Raw genomic sequence first — 17,794 nt, forward strand, 5'->3', positions numbered from 1 at the left:
ATTATTGTTCTTATTACAATGGATATTAATGGTGATGGTGAAAATTTACTCTCAAAATTGCTCTACTTAATATTAAGAAGAAAAAAATATTCTGTTGCAGTGTTTTTCTTTATACTCTACAGTTTTGGCAGATGATATCTGCCACATTTTTGTATCAGCCATCTGAAGTAACTGCTTGCTGATTGCTAGAATGATTACAACATAAATGCTTTGGTACTTGACAAGAAAAATGCCACAAAAATGTATTTTTCCATGAACTGTTTCTTTCCTCCTCCCACTTTATTAATGGTGTGAGATAATAGCAGCTCAGCAATGTTTTTTTTTTTTTTCTATACAAATATAAAGTCATCTTTGATGTTTCAAGATGATACTTCCAGTGTTTTGGGTTTGGTTTCTTTCTTTTTTTCTTTTTTTTTTCTTTTTTTTTTTAATTAACAGCACTTCTGTCACCATTTGTCTCAAACACAGATTACTGGACTAACAAAACACATTGCATGCATATGACTATGATTTTTCTGGTTTCAGGAGAAATGTGACTGTTCCGTTTGTCCTAGAAAGAAAGTTGTGAGTTCTCACCCTGCATTATGTATTACTCAGGAAGATTTAGCAAAGAGCTCTTTCTATGCCTATGTGAGAAACACAAAGCAGCTGTAGTAGAGCTAAGGGTCTAGACAGCTGATCTCACTGAGGATGGAGGATGGTCAGCACAACAGAGGAAATGTTCGATAGCTTGTCAATTCGTGACCCTAAGGTCTAAGAGGCTTCCATTTCCTCAGACAAATGCTGATCCCATTAATATGAATGGTTGAACTTCATTTGACATCAGCTAGTCCTGAGTTTGAGTGCAAGTACATTATTCCCTGTGCCATTAATGCAAGTCACATACTCCAGCTGACAGACAAGAGAAAAAGTTTCCAGTAGTCATTGCTGTTTTGCTTTTGCAATATCTGTGAAAATGAATAACTGGTTTATTCCTCTGTAACTGTTTACTATGCTTTAGTATCTTCAAGATATCTGATTCCACTTTTTATTCACTTCAAGTTCACCTAAAATTGTGACTAAATACACCTAGCAACAGCTTTCCTAGCTTTGACATTTGAATGATAATCAGTATCACAGAATCATTTGATTTGGAAAGACCACAAAAGGTCATCTAGTCCAACTCCTCTGCAGTGAACAGGGACGCCTACAGCTAAATCAGGTTGCTCAGAGTCCAACGCAGCCTGGCCTTGAATGTCCCCAGAGACGGGACATCCACCACCTCTCTGGACAACCTGTTCCAGTGCTGCAGCACCCTTATTGTAAAAACTTTGTCTTACGTCCAATTGAAATCTCCCCTGATCTAGTTGGAAACCATTTCCCTCTGTCCTTCTAATGAGTCTGTCCTTTTTTTTCCTATATCTCCCCTTCAGATATTGAAAGGTCAGTTATCAGGTCTCCCCAGAGCCTTCTTTTCTCCAGGCTGAATAGCCTTAGCTCTCTCAGCTTGTTCTTATAGGAGAAGTATTCTGTCATTTGGATCGTTTTTGTAGCACTCCTCTGAACATGCTCCAACAGGTCAATGTTTCTCCTATGCTGAGGACTCCACATTTACAAAGACTCAATGGCATATGTGCTACTTATTGCATATTTAGTATTGAACACAATAAAGGTATTATATACACTTTATAAACTACATCTTACAATTATTTTATTTGTCTCCAGGCACAAGGATTTCAGTTGTCCATTGTAGCTCTAAAAGAAGATCAAGAAATAATTTTTCTAACAGATTATCATTGTCCTACTTATTGTCAAGGTGGTTGCCACTTAGTTTGCTGAAGGATCCATGGACCAAATTTCCTTTTGAATTTGAATATTTAGGTTTTATGATGTTTTATTCTTACTCATCCTGTTTTGTTTTTGTTTGTTTTTCATTTTTTTGCTTGTTGGTTGTTTTTTTTTTAATGAAGAAATTGCCCTTCATAGGACAAATCTATGTATAGTTTTTGTGTAATGCATGTTAGTACACAGTTATATCTGTATGCTCCACATGCAGCCATCACTCTTTAAATCTGTCATTGAAGGATTTTGTTCTAAATTGTGTCTGGCTTTGTTTTCAGATGCCTCTGAATTCCATTCTGTGTTGAGTCACAGCTGTGAAAAGAGAAATCTACTTCTTTAATTCAAAGGGTTAGCAGTTTAAAAGCACTAAAGCCCGGTGGGGAATAGCTTAAGATAGTTAATCATGATGATCCCAAGAGATTTAGTAAACTTGCATAGAGCTCGTCTGAGATAAAGAGTCCTGGATATCTTCAAGTTTTGGTTTCTTTGCAAAGTGCCTATTTTACCAGGGAATGGGATCCTCTATAGAACAAGCACCTGTGGTGGATGTTTTCCACCTGCTCAGCTGTGGCTATGGAAACACAACTTAATCTTCACCACATCGCCTTTCTAGCTAAGCTGGCACAGACTCCAAATCCTTTTTAGTCATTTTTCTCCCCACACCCTTAATAAGTATTTAGAGTACTAACTACAGTGGCCTCCCCTTCTTGATCCATCTGGCAGATAACAGACTGACAGGAAAGAGTTGCTGATGTGAACAGGAAAAAAAGATCACGATGGAATATACATAGTTGATTTTCTCTTCTTTTTGGTTTTGTCTGAGTGTCACCAATCCATCCAGTGTTATTTCTCAACCAGCTTCTTGTTGTTCCAGAGGGAACATAAAAAGAAATCCCCTTCTTATTTGTTCAGGGTAGACAAAAGCATTATCTCAAATACAGTGTCAATGATTGTGATGCTTGATTATGGTAGATAATTCTCATGGGATAGGCAAGACAAGACTGAATGTACAATATCTGGCACTCCTGGATTAAATTATATTGCTAATATGTTTTCTATACCCATTCTGTGTGCATACTTTATTCATCCTGTGTACATTTTGGACTGGACATTTTGGACTCTTTGCTTGGTGAAGAATTGACTGAAGGGCTGGGCCCAGAGAATGATGACAAACTGAGTTAAATCCAACTGTCAACTGAGCATGAGTGGTGTTTGTCAGGGGTCGATGCTGGGGCCTATCCTCTTCAATATCTTTATTGATGACCTGAATTAGAGCATTGAGTGCACCCTCAGTAAGTTTGCAAATAGCACCAAGCTGGGAGGAGTGGGAAGGCGCTACAGAGCTATCTGGACAAGCTGGATTATTGGTCTGAACCCAATGGGAGGAAGTTCAGCAAGACCAGGTGCCAGGGAGTGGCCACAACCCCAGGTAACACTAGAGGCTTGGGTCAGAGTGGCTGGAAGACTGTGTAGAGGAAACAGACCTGGGTATATTGGTCAGTGCTCAGCTAAACATGAGCCAGGTGGCCAAGGAGACCAATGGTGTCCTGGCTTGTATCAGAAACAGCGTTGCCAGCAGGAGCAGGGAAGCAATCAACTCTCTGTACTCAGCGCTGGTGAGTGCTCACCTTGAGTACTTTGTTCAGTTTTGGGCCCCTCACTACAGGAAGGACGTCAAGGCCCTGGAGCATATGTAGAGAAGGGCAAAACTGTCAGGGGTCTGGAGCACAAGTCTTACCAGGAGCCACTGAGGAAACTGTGATGGCTTAGTCTAGAGAGGAGGGGGCTCAGGGGAGACCTTATTGCTCTCTACAGCTGCCTAAAAGGAGGCTGTGACAAGGCGGGGGTTGGGCTCTTCTCCCATGTAACTAGCAATAGGATGAGAGGGAACGGCCTCATGTTGTGCCACAGGGGATTTAGCGGTTGTACTGAGGGACATGGTTTAGTGGGAAATATTGGTGACACAAGGATGGTTGGACTGGAGTATATTGGATCTTACAGGTCTTTTTCAAATTTGGTGATTTACACTCTATCTCCTTTCATATTAATCTTTTGGTTTTGACACCTCCCCTATAAACAACCAGTGAGCTTTCTAAAAAGCATCGCTGTTTTTCAGTTAAGTATTGATTAATCTATGCTGTCTGTGTCCTCACTTTGTCCTCACGAGACAAAGGAAAGTTACTGTGGTTTTAAACCAAAGTGGAAATAGTTCAGTGTTGAATGGAGGTGATGATGCCTGAATTCTTGTTTTCTTTCTTTGTATGGCTGCTTTAGATTCCAGGAACTGTTTTGCTAGAACACTTCACAAAGCAGCTTAAAAATAGACCACTAAAACAACTCTCTTGAACCAAGTATAAATTGACTTCTGCTGCAATACAAGCAGAAACTTCTCTGAGGCTCTGGAAGCAGTATGTTCTAACCCTTGAAAATGGTCAAGTTGGTTAGCAGGGAATACCTAGGGTTGTTAAATCTTTGATAATGATGTCAGGACTCACGCTGGATGTTTCTTTGTTCTTACCCATCTCTGTGAAATTCTTGTTTGTGGAAAACAAAAGTGTGATTGCTTGTTATTTTCTGCAGCTTGCACAAGGGCTTAAATCAAGAATGAAACACTGGAAGTGGTCACTGATGTCACACAGGAATCTCGGCCAGCAGTCTGTAGTCTCTGGTGAGAAGGGTGGCCGGGTGACTAAGGCACTGCCTGGATGTCTGAGGGGATGTGGTACTTGTACTAACTGCCAGTGTGACCTTCTGCAAGTGATGTCATCTCCTATCATACCATTAACGAAAAATCAATTATCTCATAATGGCGAGGATAGAGGAGAGACAATAGAGACATTAAAGCTTTTAAACTACTCAGGTGCTGTGTTGATGAGCACTCAGGGGAGACACATCGAGAGGAATAGGTCTACATTAAATTAGGACACAATTAATTGTGTAAGCTTGCAAATGGGATGTGTAATAGTAGCTCTGCTGCCTCTGTCACATAATATCCAAATGTAAATGAAATAAAACATTTAAAAGTTAACAAAAAAAAAAAAAAAAAGCAAGAAAGCAAATACGTTCAGCCTACCAATATAATAACTAGGTTAATGTGCCAGCACAGACCACTGCACAGCCATGTACACGTTCAGCTGAATATTGTTTTACACATTGGCTGCACAAAGTGTTGATACAAAATTAGTTGGACAAGCAACATAAAGAAAATTCTTCCAAAAGAGTTCAAGTATATGACCATGAATTATTAAATCAAAATCTGTTGGAAATGTAAATTAAAATCCTTCCGGCATGTCTCTCACTGTACTGTAGTTTATATATTAAAGCCCAGCAAACTATGCTGTACAAAGTTCACTGACAGTGCATCAAGTAATGAGGCCATATGTTGATGAAAGGAATTGCATGAAAATATGCCATTGGAAAACATATTTGATCAAAGGCCAGCTGTCACATGAAATGCACATTTTTTTTTTAACTATTGGTAAACTGTAATAACCTGAATTCTTTTCAAAACTACTAGATTAGACAGCTGATAATGACCTAAGTAATACTGGCAGCTAATGATTTCCTATCAGAATTAATACAGTAAAAACAATTCTGAAAATGGATAACTGCATTGAGGCAAACACAGTTAGCTATCTTTAATATCTGTAATATTATAGTTATCTCTAAGACTCCTATGGACTGCTTTTAGATACAGCTGGGATGTCTGTGACTGCCTACAAACATTTAAGCAAAATTTCAACAATAATTGGCAGTAAATTTCTGCTTACATCAGATAAATCTAGTGACAATTTTAGCACAGTATTTCCTGTGACATAAAATAAACATTATAAATTTATATTTTTAATGTGTTTTTTTAAATTACTTTAAACTTTTTTGTTTTTGTTTTTAGTGAGTTCTGTGGGGTTGAGATTGCATGAATCTGCTAAGTGTCTGCAGTCAGGGCAAGTAACATACTGTTGTATAACATACAGCTAATGGAGCCATTTAAAAGCTGGAGCTGGCTTAGATTTGAAGTACTTGAATCAAGGACAGAAAAGCCCTACATACTGACATCTGTATATATCCATGTAATCAGCCCATGGGCTATACAGTTCCAGAGTATGGATGGTTTGCTACTGTATGACACCTAGAATGGAGCCTGGATTTGTTTCATAACAAGTTTCAGTAGTGTGCTTTGTTATCTTTCTGTCAATCTGGGCTTTTCACAAGCATGCAAAATATATGGTTCCCATGCAAGTAAATAATTTGTAAAATAACCCATTGCCCCTAATTACTGATGACTCCCGGAATACCAGCAAGCCCAGACCTCCAGCAACTGAACCGTCACTGCTGGAGGATTCCTGCTCCACCCTTGCAGACATTGGCAGGTCTCCTATGAAAGGAGGTACAGAGACAGTTTTTCCATAGGAAAACACTCTGAGAAGGATTTCTGGAGGTGAAAAAGAGACTGTAATCCTTTCCTTCGAATTGGCTATTGTAGATGTATGTTTCTTCCAGCAAAATAATGGTAGTTGCAGGTCAGTGGTTTAGCTGGCTCGATGTTGCTGCCTGGGGTTAATTCAGGTTTTCGCTGCAATCTGTTAGTGTTTAAATGTTGAGGCGGGTCTCCCTGAAATGAGCATTGCTTTTCTCTGATGGACACTGTGACACTTTTCTGGCTTTTCAGTATTTTCTCAATAGCAAGCCAAGGCTGTTTCACAGGCAAAGCTTTCTGTGTGCCCACTCTCCCTGTCTACTTCATTCAGAGCCAATCCACTCCAAATGCTGTAGGTGGTGACAGACATTTTAGAGGAAAATTCTCTGTGCTTCTTCAAAAACCTGAAAACGTCACGGTACTTGGCAGGATGTGGCTTCCATCTAGTCTACCTTTCTGTTAAATGTCTCAAGGAATTTTCGTCGTACTGCCTTTTCCTTTTCTTGGATACCCAAATTACAAAACCCATTGCAGAACTGCTTTTCATGGTGTGAGAGGTTTTTTGGTCTGCTGGGGAAGCATGCTGCACTTAAAATAATGCAACACTGAGGTTTGGCGAAGGGTTCCTTTTATTGTGTGTGTTGTTAAATCGTGCTGTACACTGCTTTCCTCTTTGGCTTGTGTTTTTGTTTTTCTTTTTTTAATGATGATATGTGTAGGGTGTTCTCTCAATGTTCCAAAAAAAGAGCCCATGGGAAGCTATTATGATAGGCGTCATATCTGAAGTCACAGCTCTTTTCACACACACACACACAAAAAAAGAAAAAAGAAAAGAAAAAAAAAGCATCTGAGATGTAAATGCAGCTACCATTAGAGTGAATGTCATGTATGGAGGTTTCACTTGCACACCCTTCTGGACACTTTGTTCTAATCTGCCTATCTCCTCATTGCAATATTGCAGTATTAATAACAGATGACAAGTTGCTGTCCATCCCACTCCCTGTACTAGATAACAGAGTAGAATGTAAAATAATAGATATGATTTTTTATCTTTTTTTTTTTTTTTTTTTTTTTTAAGGAGTCACAGCATACAAAGAATTAGGGTTAGAAAGTAGCATTTATTTTATTGTCAATTCATTACTTGTCCAGAAGACACAATGCCTGAGATAATACTTCTCAGAATCACTGTTTTAAATGATATATGACATGTCTATGTGCATTGCTATCTATCAGTCTCATTCTGAAAGAATTACTTCTATGCCTACGTGAAGTCTTTGGGTGTAATCATGACCCCACTGACATTGACCTGCAAAGTATTCCCGTATTTTCTGAGGATAAAGTGCTCATTTCCTATACATATAATTTTAAGTGCCCTATAGTAAAGTTCAGGGTCAGATGAACCCTTCGAAACAGAGTGACACAAACCACTCTATTAAGGTTACCCATTCTTAGCAGTTTTTATCTCCTAACAGCCTACAAACTTTTTGTAAATGCTTCCATCAGCAGACTAGCTTCACTGAGCCCTATATTCAGAAAAATGAACAGAAACAAACAAACAAAAAATAATGATTGCCTTCAATCTTTGTCACTTTTTCAGTTCCCATTTTTAATCTAGATTCAGATTATTTCTGTCTTAATGAATTAAAATTTTAACATAACCCTCAAACATATTTCGCACCATTGGAGAAATTTATTTATTGTCATGGTTTTGAGCAATTAGAATAGTTTTTGAGATTTTTCTTTTTTTTTTTTGCCACCTCTTCATTCCCTCACTCACATCCTCCTTGTTTCTCAGTCCCTTAATGGTATTTAGCATTACTTGGCTCTTGTTGTGTGGGAATGAGAGCAGTGATTTTTCTTGTTTTCTGAGTTACTGATGTTGAATGGATAGGGTATAAATCCTGTGAGGAACTCAGTAAAGATAAAGCCTGTAAAGATTTGTAAAACTCATTATGATCTGGATTGTTTAGTTGGACTAGATGATCTCAGAGATCTTTTCCAGCCTTAACCATTTTGTGATTCTGTGGTTATTACTATTCACTGGGTATTTAACAATATTAAGGTCTACTTTATGACAAAACCTTATCTAAACCAGGTATACTAAAAACAGTGATAAAAAAAAAAGTCACCCACTGTAGACTTTTTTTGATTGTACAAATGTCTTTTTATTCAGGAATTATTGCTATTTTCAGGAAGTGATGTGATTTCAATCAGTTTTTTGTAAAAAGTATTTTTCTAAATCCTGGAAGAGAACATTCACTTCACTATGAGCAGCACAAAAGCTACTTAATAAATGAGAAAATAGTGATGAATAAAGCTGTTTACCAGTTCTTGGATGGAGTTAGCTTTAAGCTGAGTTTTCACAACAAAGAGAAAAGCCTCTTCTGCCAAATAATATATCAACAGACAGTCTATCTAAAGGGTGCAAGAGCAAAGTTACATTGTGTTCTGGATCAATGTCATCTTTGTTATTTAAAAAGCAAGTTCAGGATTTTCAGTCAGTCTGGAGTTGTACTTTTTTCTCTTTTATTTAGTGAATTATTAATCTGACTCATGTATGTTTGTAGTTTTCTGCCTTACTAACACAGAATGCTAAATATCTAGCCCATAATTATAGTATAGTTTTGAAGTACACAATACATAACCATAGTAATATTCTTCCTGCAAACATGCAATAACTTATAGGTAGGATGTATGCAAGAAAATTCGTAGGAAAGAACTTTATGTATTTGTAGTTAAGATTTGTAGTCAAATATGCATTCATGCAAACAGACAATATATCTTTCAATGCATTTGAATTGCGGATGATTTTTTTTTTCTTTTTGCAGCTAATAAGCTGTAAATCCTTTAAAGCAATACATCTAACAGTGCACTCACGCTATGTGGTTAATGGTGACAAGGAACATCTTTCATTCTCTTTTCACTCCATAAAGAAATAAAATGCAAAAAATCTTGGACAAGGATAGCTGAGGAGAAGAAAGAAAAGCATGAGTATCAAGGGTAATACGTAAGTCACTCCAGAAGTAATGCCTTCTATTTATGTCGATGGAAATTACAGCAGATACAAAGAGCACAATAGCAGTATTTCATAGAGCAAATTCTCAGCTACAAAGCACTATTTTTCAACACAGTCATCACCATTAGCTATGCATTTTTGCCAACTACAAACAACAGCCTTCCTGTTGCACCTGTAAAAATCAACACCAGCAGTGGTGACCTACTATTGCTGTTGCTGCTGCTGAAATGCATTGCCCACTACCTGACTGTGTTCACATCCATTGTTTGGTCTTCATAAACATTTAGCAAGTGGTGATAAATGTCAGTGATGCAATTTTTTCTGCATAGAGGGATTCAGTGACAAACCTTTGCTTCATACACACTGATTCTTTGCTGCCATCTGTCACAGCAATAAAATGTAACAGAATTTTGTTGGGAAGGTTCAACCTCTGCTGCCATACCACTAATATCCACTTCTGACATTGTGGATCCACATAATAAAATAGGAGACATTACTTTGGGAGCAGCCTTTGCAGATTACATATTCAAATTAAATCACCTTGGTAACTTACTCAGCCTAATTTTAAATCCATAGTGATTATCAGATGTATTTTTATTCTATTCTTACTTTTTATAAACAGCATAAGCCAACTCAAAGACTGGTCTAAATTTTCAGTGGTTATTTGCAATTTTTAATGTTGCTCTTAGATTCAGCGTACAATTTGATTAATTGTATTTGCTGCAGGCTGTTTTCATCATTCTCTTCAGTGGAGTACAAAATGCCAAATTTTAAAATGGCCAAGGAAAACTAGCTCTAGAAACAGGTTTTAAATAATCCTCCAGTCCAGGAGAGGTTTTTGTTGCAGAATTCAACTGGGTTACCAAAACTACTGTTAAAAAAAGATGTGTATTTGAGGCTAGGTCACAATCCTTTCAGTTCTGGATTTCATGATACCATGGGAGGTCAAACATCTTCTCAGTATTTGTGAATACAAGATTTTGCATTCAGATAGGTTTAGCTGAACAAATGAAAAAAACTCCCATGAATACAAAGCTTCCTACTGGTTGTGTATTTGAGAAGTCTGAAGAGCTCTGTTTATTGTAACAAAGGGCCTGGAATAAATTATGTTTAGTAAATTGGCTCCAGGTTTTCCTCTTTCAGACAGTAGCTTCAGAGCAATCTGTTTTATAGGCTCCACTAAATCTGACCAATTGCAAGGAGGTGACACCTCATTTCGCGGACGTGACATCACATGTGCCAGTTACGTCCAGCTGCCTCTCTATGGCAAAGATGGCAGGACACCAGCAAATCCACATTTTGTCTTTTTGGCAGTTTTCACCCATGCTTGATGTGAATTAATGGGTTCCACAGGGAGGTCCAGGCAGGATGGAGCCTGGCCCTTGGCCCTCTTCAACCAGGCACCTCCCAGTTCTGCATGGGGCAAATAATAGCTCCTTTCTTCTGGTGGAAATACCCTAGTCCCACAAAATGTGTACATAGCTTCCTTCCTTAGCTGGTCTTGCAGGTGATAATTAACACAGCGGCGAAATTTCCTAGCTGAAGCCAAGGTGGGAAAGCAGCTTTGGCTTCAGACTTTTTCTCTGAGTTCATTTGCCTTATTTATGTTGGGTCTGATCGTTTTGAGGTAGTTTTGCAGCATGTTGGTGCCTTAGAGAAATATTGAACTAAAGGAAACAATTTTTCGTCCTTGGACAAAACTCCTACTTGAGCAGAGGAAAAGAAGGAAGTTAGATTAGCTTTTAGGTTTTGTATTTTATTTCTGTTCTCGGGCCTGATTATTTTGGAGCAGCGTGACCATAGCTCCTTTGAGCTCAGGGCACTGATTGACATTACATATGTTACAGAGAGGAAGGGTACTTCCTGAAGATTAGTGGCCAGTTAGTTGTTCTGAAGTTCATTAACCTGAGCTAGTCATTAGACTGTTGGAAGGATTCTGTGTGGAAGCTGGAATTGTATTAGAAGATCATCATAAACTAAAAATATATGTGACAATCTGGCTGGATTGCAATGAATCTAGAAGAAGATGGTTGGCTCAAGCTCACAGAGCAGCTGCCTTCAGTGTAAACTAAACGCCATGTGTCAGGAATTAAAGCAAATGTTTCTTCACAGACACTGTTCAACTAAAAAGGGGAAAAAAAAAGAAAAGAAGGAGAAGAAAAAAAAAGATTTCCATTAGCAGAACACTGCATGAAAAAGTGAATTTCCCTACAACCAAAAGGCCAAATGCAATGCTGGTCTCCAGTCTCCAACTAAACAATACGGTGTGTTTGGTCAACAACTTTTTTCTACCAATGGCATTTTTTTTTTTTCTTCATTGTACTTCACCTTGAAAAGATGAGCCCCAAATTCTGTGGTGTGATTCCTGTTGGCTGTGACGCAAACCCCCAGGCCACAATATCTCAGCATACCTGCAGTGAGATTGACTCCCTATTAATTACTTATTTTTGAAATGTCGTTTGTCTCTGTCATCCTGCAGAAGATGAATAGGACTGGTGTGTCTCGTCTTAATACGATCCTTTCCCTTCCTCCTCTCCTTCTTTTCCCCCTTTTCACCATATGACCCAGCAAGAGTTAATGTTGGTTTTAGTCCCACCACAAACAAGTGTACCAGCATGGAAGAAGTAAGGGCTATCATCTTTCAGGATCCTGTAGTCTAGAATAGAAAGATAGAAAACAAAGACATTTCAAATTTGTTTTGCTTTCTTCTTATGTCATCTCACGAATGTGTGGTGGCACTTGGCCAAAAGTATTGCATTCAGACACAGAATGTAAATGTTGAGGAAGGGATTGAGAAGAAAGAGGCTTAATGTTCTTCGTACGAAGGACGCTACGGGCGTTTTTCAATTCTGTTCCCCTCTCTCTTTCCCCATCACAATCTTCCTGTACACTCCCTTGTCCTTTAGCATTGGCAGAAGTGCTCAGAAAGGAAGCTCAGAAAGCCCCAGCTTTATCTGTGAGAGGTTTCCCTTGGCAGAGAGAACTAAAGAAGTCTTCTTTCTGGTCTCTTTGTGCAAAGAAGGTGGTACTACCTGCCTTATAAGGTACTGAATTGTTTCTGGATGCCTCTGCAGCATGCAGAGAGGGCTCTGCAGCTAGAAGAAGTGCAAGACATTTGGGGTTACTTGGGGGGGCTGAGCTGTGCTGGGTCCCTCATGGACTCACAAGGAGCCTTTCTACTTATGTCTGTGCAAAAGGCTTTGGTACCTTTCAGAATATACTTCTGATGAAAAATCATGAGCCATTAATCATGTTACTAGCCATGACATTTCCTTATACTTTGATTTACAGCATCACTCAAACACTAACTTGTCATTTCCCTGGATGTCTTCCTCTGACTTCTGGTATTGTGCACTTGCAGGAGAAGGAATCTGCCCTCACAAATATGTTCATGTTCTGATCTCTGTGATTTATTAACCATCAACTTCTGCCTTGAGAAATCAAGATGTCATTTCCTTAATAAGTCCCTAGAAAAAAAATGGGTTTATTGGGCAAAAGGGATCCCTCACAATCAGGTACCAAACAGGACTCCAGAAGAGCTGTTGCTGCTTTCTGTGCTGCTACTGAGGTGGCTGTGTGACCTGTAGGAAATAAGTTTGTTACAGTTTTATGGTTGCAGTCTTGTCTAGGGAAAATAAGGACAGTGATAATTGCTTTCTTTTGTAAAACACTTCAGGATTTATGGAATATGAATGACTGTTATTAAGTGAAAAGTGTTGCAAAGCTGGCTTAGTTGCGCCCTGTATTAACACAGTCCCATATCAGCCTATTGACCTCAGCATGAACTACTCATTAAAGTTTATAGGACATTTTGTGGGTGAATTGAGGCAGTTATTCTGCTGAAAATATCGTACTGAAAAACACATTTAAGTCCATCAGCAGCACTGACTTTTTTCTCTCTTAAAACTTTATTTGGAAACACCACTACAATTTTCTTAGTTTATTTATGAAAATTCATGATGGATATCTTCTTATTGTTAACTCAGTTTTTTACCTCTTGGTATCTGTGATACAGCAGCTTATTCTAGCCATAGGATAAACATACAATGGCTTTTATACCAAGATAAAGAATGATGTATAAAACAGCAAGATATCAAATGGAGCTGTATAAACTAATGAGATGCACAATCGTATTTGAATGGCAAATATTCTTTTCATTGACACTGAATTAATTTTTTGTTTAGACTGTAGCTATGTTAGACATTGTTCTTTGAAAATCTTACGTATTTTCCCAATCTTAAAGTAAGTGCGGTATTAAAGAAACAGATTTTGATTTATACTAGAGAAAAATAAAACAATAAACTTCTGTAGTAAATGTGTTAAATGAGTTACTTAAGCCGGTTGGGTCTGGCTTATTTTCAGAAATATTATTTATATAATAATGAAAAAGATCTACAGATGTTTTATTTTTGCTTCCAGATTAAACTTGGATTATTTGAAGAGTGGGGAGATATTTCACAGTAGTGCAAAAAGTGCATAAGAAGAGAGCAGAATGAGAGCTTCCCAAGTACCGAATGCCTGCAGCCTGTTATCTTTAGCAATGCTGTTACTTCCCGTCACTGGAACGTCAAAACAAAATATCCCAAGACTCAAACTTTCCTATAAAGGTAAACTTCTCAGCATTTTTTTCTGATTCTGCCACTTTTCTTTTTATGTGATGTTGCCAGCAGTTCATTACTGTTACTAACCGGGCAAATGAAACACATTTGTCACAGTTTCCAGAAATATACATGGCAAAAACCTTGAGTGTGGATGAATTCTACCCATTTCAGTTTGCTTCTAAAGAATATTCATATACTGTACATAAGTTATGGGAGAGTCATTGTCTAAGCACAGGTTTCTAGTGCTACTTGAAACAGGATGAGACCCATTGGCGTCCCACATAGGGATGAGATGGGACTTGGGGAACATCAAAACTTTTCTAGAGCATCAGGGAAAGTACCTCAAGTGTTCCTAGTGGCACCTAACTTGTAATAATTTTTTCTCTATTCTTCAACTGGTATGTGAAACTCATTAAGTGTTTTCTTTCTTTTAACCTTTTTGGATCACAATGCTTGTTTTTCTGGGAATTTCTTAATCTTATCTATGCTGTTTGTTGAGAATGTTGAGAAGATTGAGGGGTTTAAACACATATTTAAAAAAAATTTCTTTATGGTCATCTTTTTACAGAAAGGAAATTTCTTGTTGCTTTGATCGCATAGTACATTTCCACAGCTTTCAAAAGACATGGAGATTTATCACTTTTTTACTGATATTCTTTAGCTAATGCAAATGCTCTCCAGATAGCCATTTTTTCAGTTATGTCAGCACCCTGACCTTATGGGAGCTCATTCTGTTCTCAGTTTTTCTAACATAGGTTTTTATGTGCATTGTAATATCACATTTGGGATAGTCTGACTGTACAGGAGACTGTAAAGCCTTCATCAGTGGTTATGATATGCTTATCATGAGCTCTAATACTCTCAAGAATTTATTGAGTAAGCATAATGAAACACTATTTATTTACAAGCTTCTCTTTTGTTAGATGTGTATACCATTATGTATAGAATTACATTGGGCATATCTGAATGTTTGAATGTGTTTTTTGAAAGAGAGACAGTGGAAGAGAGATCAAGAGATCTTGACAACATTTTATAAATTCAGGAAACAGTTACACTCACTTAAGCCAGTGAATACAGAAACTGAAAGACCTGACATGAGTTATGAATGTTAGCAGTAAAAAAAAAAAAATAATAACCTAACATATAGCCAGACTTTTCACAGCTAGGCCTTTTTGAGATAATTCCCAATAGCAGCATATACCATATGGTGATGGCATTTATTGTGGATTTGACACTCATGATTAGTGAATTCCTCTTGACTTCAAAAGCAGATGGCCTTTGGCAAAATCCTGATGGATGCATTTGGCAGGTAAGGAGAGAGGGAGAGAAAAATTATTGAGTTCAACACAGGGGAAAAAATTAAAAAAATACAACCTGAAATCTTAGTTTAAAATAGTGGCAGAGACCTGCTGGGAGTGACTGTGAAAATGCCTGAGCTTGTTCAAAAAGACAAAGAATGGATGATTGATATTTAGGCCCTGACCCAAACTTTTATTAGCAACTTTATAAACCTTTCAGTTTGGCTTGAGGGTTACAGTTTGCTATCCAAACTTATCCACCTATATCCCTGTAGGGGGAAAGAAACCAATAGATACAAACTGGCACATAAATCTTGATTTGAAAAGCTGAAGTGTAACTGAAAAGCCAAAGGAGAGAGAACTACCAGATTTTATCGTTGCTTTTTCTAGGAGGGAGGTTGTATTTTTATTTTTCCACAAGGAACTAGAAAAAAAGGTAGTTTTTTTCACACTTGGAAGTGTTAAATTAAGAATGAGAGGAAGAGTCTTAAAAGATCTGTTTTATTCACTTGATATTATACTTCTGGGTAATGTATGGATTAAAGAGAGAGAGAAGAAGTAAAGGAAAACACAGAGTTGCTGCTCATTCTGAAGGAAAATATTAATCCACCCAGGAAAGTTAAATGCATAATTCCTGTTTTTTTTGCAAGATATCAAGTTTTGTTTCCAGAAACACTGCATGTCTATCTAAGCCATGGCATGAAGAGTTCAGTGCCGTGGCCGCCCACTTCAGAAGAAATGTGGATCAGGCATATTTAATCTGCAGATGATATTAAGTTGCTTATAAGTCTGTTCAAAGAACTACTATGCGCCCAGGTGTCTCAGTTTTAAAGAATAATTCTGAAATTCTTCCTTTGTGCTTGTCAGTGGATGATTGCATTGTAAGTAGTGTAGGTTTGTGTCATAACTAAATTAAAATTTGGTTGATGACAGCTGTTTGTCAGATGTTCTGACTATTTAATATAATTGTCAGAACTAAGCTAACTATTCTATTTTTTTTTTCCCCTAAGCATTCTCACCTAAATAATTCCAAGGTTTCTGAGAAGATGCAGGAGAAATTAACTATCTTGCCAATTCTTATGTTATTAGAGTCATGTCACTGACAAGTCCTGGCATCTCCATCCTTTGGAGTTTGAATATCATGAGGAGGATGACACGAAGGCCTTTTCCATCCTTATGGAAAACTGATCAAACTTGGCCACATCAAGCAATGCTGAAGACCTAATCACACATTCGTGTTCATTACACTGCTAAAAGTATTGTCTTCCAAGAGAAAGTTTTATCCTCTTCCAAAAGTGATGTGTTTATGGAATGGCATAGCTCTATCTTCCCAGAATGGCTGAGTATTTACTAGGGCTGGAAATGAACAGGACTTTCCCCTGCAGTTGCTTCATCTCACAGCTGTAGCTACTGAAGATGAGCAGAGCGCACTGCAGCTGAGAGCTAGGAAACTGCTCCTTCCCATGCCCAGACAGAAAAGGGAAGGAGGAGCATGCCAGGGGGTGAGTACTGAGAATGAAGGATAAGGGACAGGAAGAGAGGAAGACAAAGAAGGAGCTGTATTAAAGTCACATGGAGGAAGAGAAAATTGAGTGAGAAGTTGGGGGCGGATAGAAGAAAAAGAAGAGAGAAAAGGGTGGAGTAGCTAAAAATGTTCCTAGAACCACAAAGGCGCTCCAATAATCCTCTGTGCGTCACAAGACCTCTGTGTTCAGATGGTAATTAAAATTTTAGAGCTTGTTGGCATGGCAGTTATGAGTTTTTGTCTTCTGAGAAGTAGTTTAGGATAAAACTTTCTCTTGGAAGACAATACTTTTAGCAGTAAAGGTGTGATTAGGTCTTCAGCACTGCCTGATGTGGCCAAGTTTGATCAGTTTTCTATAAGGATGGAAAAGGCCTTTGTGTCATCCTCCTCACGATATTTAAACTCCAAAGGATGGAGATGCCAGGACTTGTCTCTAAACTCCAAACTTATCTCAAACTCCAAAGGGTGGAGATGCCAGCATATGACTCTAACAATTTTATAAGAATTGGCAAGACAGTTAATTTCTCCTACATCTTCTCAGAAACCTGGAATTATTTTGGTGAGAATGCTTAGGGTCTCTGAAGTCTCTGCTGGGAAAGTTAAGGTGCAGATATTTTAGTGAATCATGGGTATCAATGTGATGCTGTACGGTGGATTTCCTTCATTCTTTGTGTCAGTTCTAAAATTACATGTTTAGAAAATCATACATCCATAAAATGATAAGCGTGGACTGAAGTCAATTAAAGTATCTTTTAATAGAGTTGCAAAATCAAGAATATATTCTCAACTTGTGTTGATGTAACAGACTACGATGTTTAATTACATTTCTCATCCTATATTCTCACTTTTTCTCTGATTCATTAGTCCAGTAATTCTTCAGTATTTCTTTTTATCTTCTCAGCTTAGACTGTAGCTTTTAGAGAGGTAGGTGTATGTTACTCTTACTCTGGAAATTATGACTGCTTTCATGATACTTCTAGGGTGATCTCAATACATAGGCCTTAATTAATATTTCTCCTAGCTATTTTTCACAAGGTTATGAGGTATTTTCATTATTATATTTGTAAAATTACAGCAAGGTAAACAAATTATCTCCCAGTAGAGGACTACTACTAG

The 17,794-nt window shown here is 37.9% G+C and overlaps 1 protein-coding gene across 2 annotated transcripts in view; it reads left to right on the forward strand.

Annotated features, from left to right (window-relative positions):
- Positions 1–17,794, forward strand: part of SEMA3D (semaphorin 3D) — a 142,498-nt gene that overhangs the window by 30,816 nt on the left and 93,888 nt on the right. For both annotated transcript variants that reach the window (XM_010715211.4, XM_010715144.4), the window contains exon 2: positions 13,674–13,861. In XM_010715211.4, coding sequence (XP_010713513.1) covers positions 13,747–13,861 — 115 coding nt within the window. In that variant the 5' untranslated portion in view covers positions 13,674–13,746. The remainder of the gene's footprint in view (positions 1–13,673; positions 13,862–17,794) is intronic.

Source organism: Meleagris gallopavo, chromosome 1, assembly GCF_905368555.1.
Source record: "Meleagris gallopavo chromosome 1, MGAL_WU_HG_1.1, whole genome shotgun sequence".
NCBI lineage: Eukaryota > Metazoa > Chordata > Aves > Galliformes > Phasianidae > Meleagris > Meleagris gallopavo.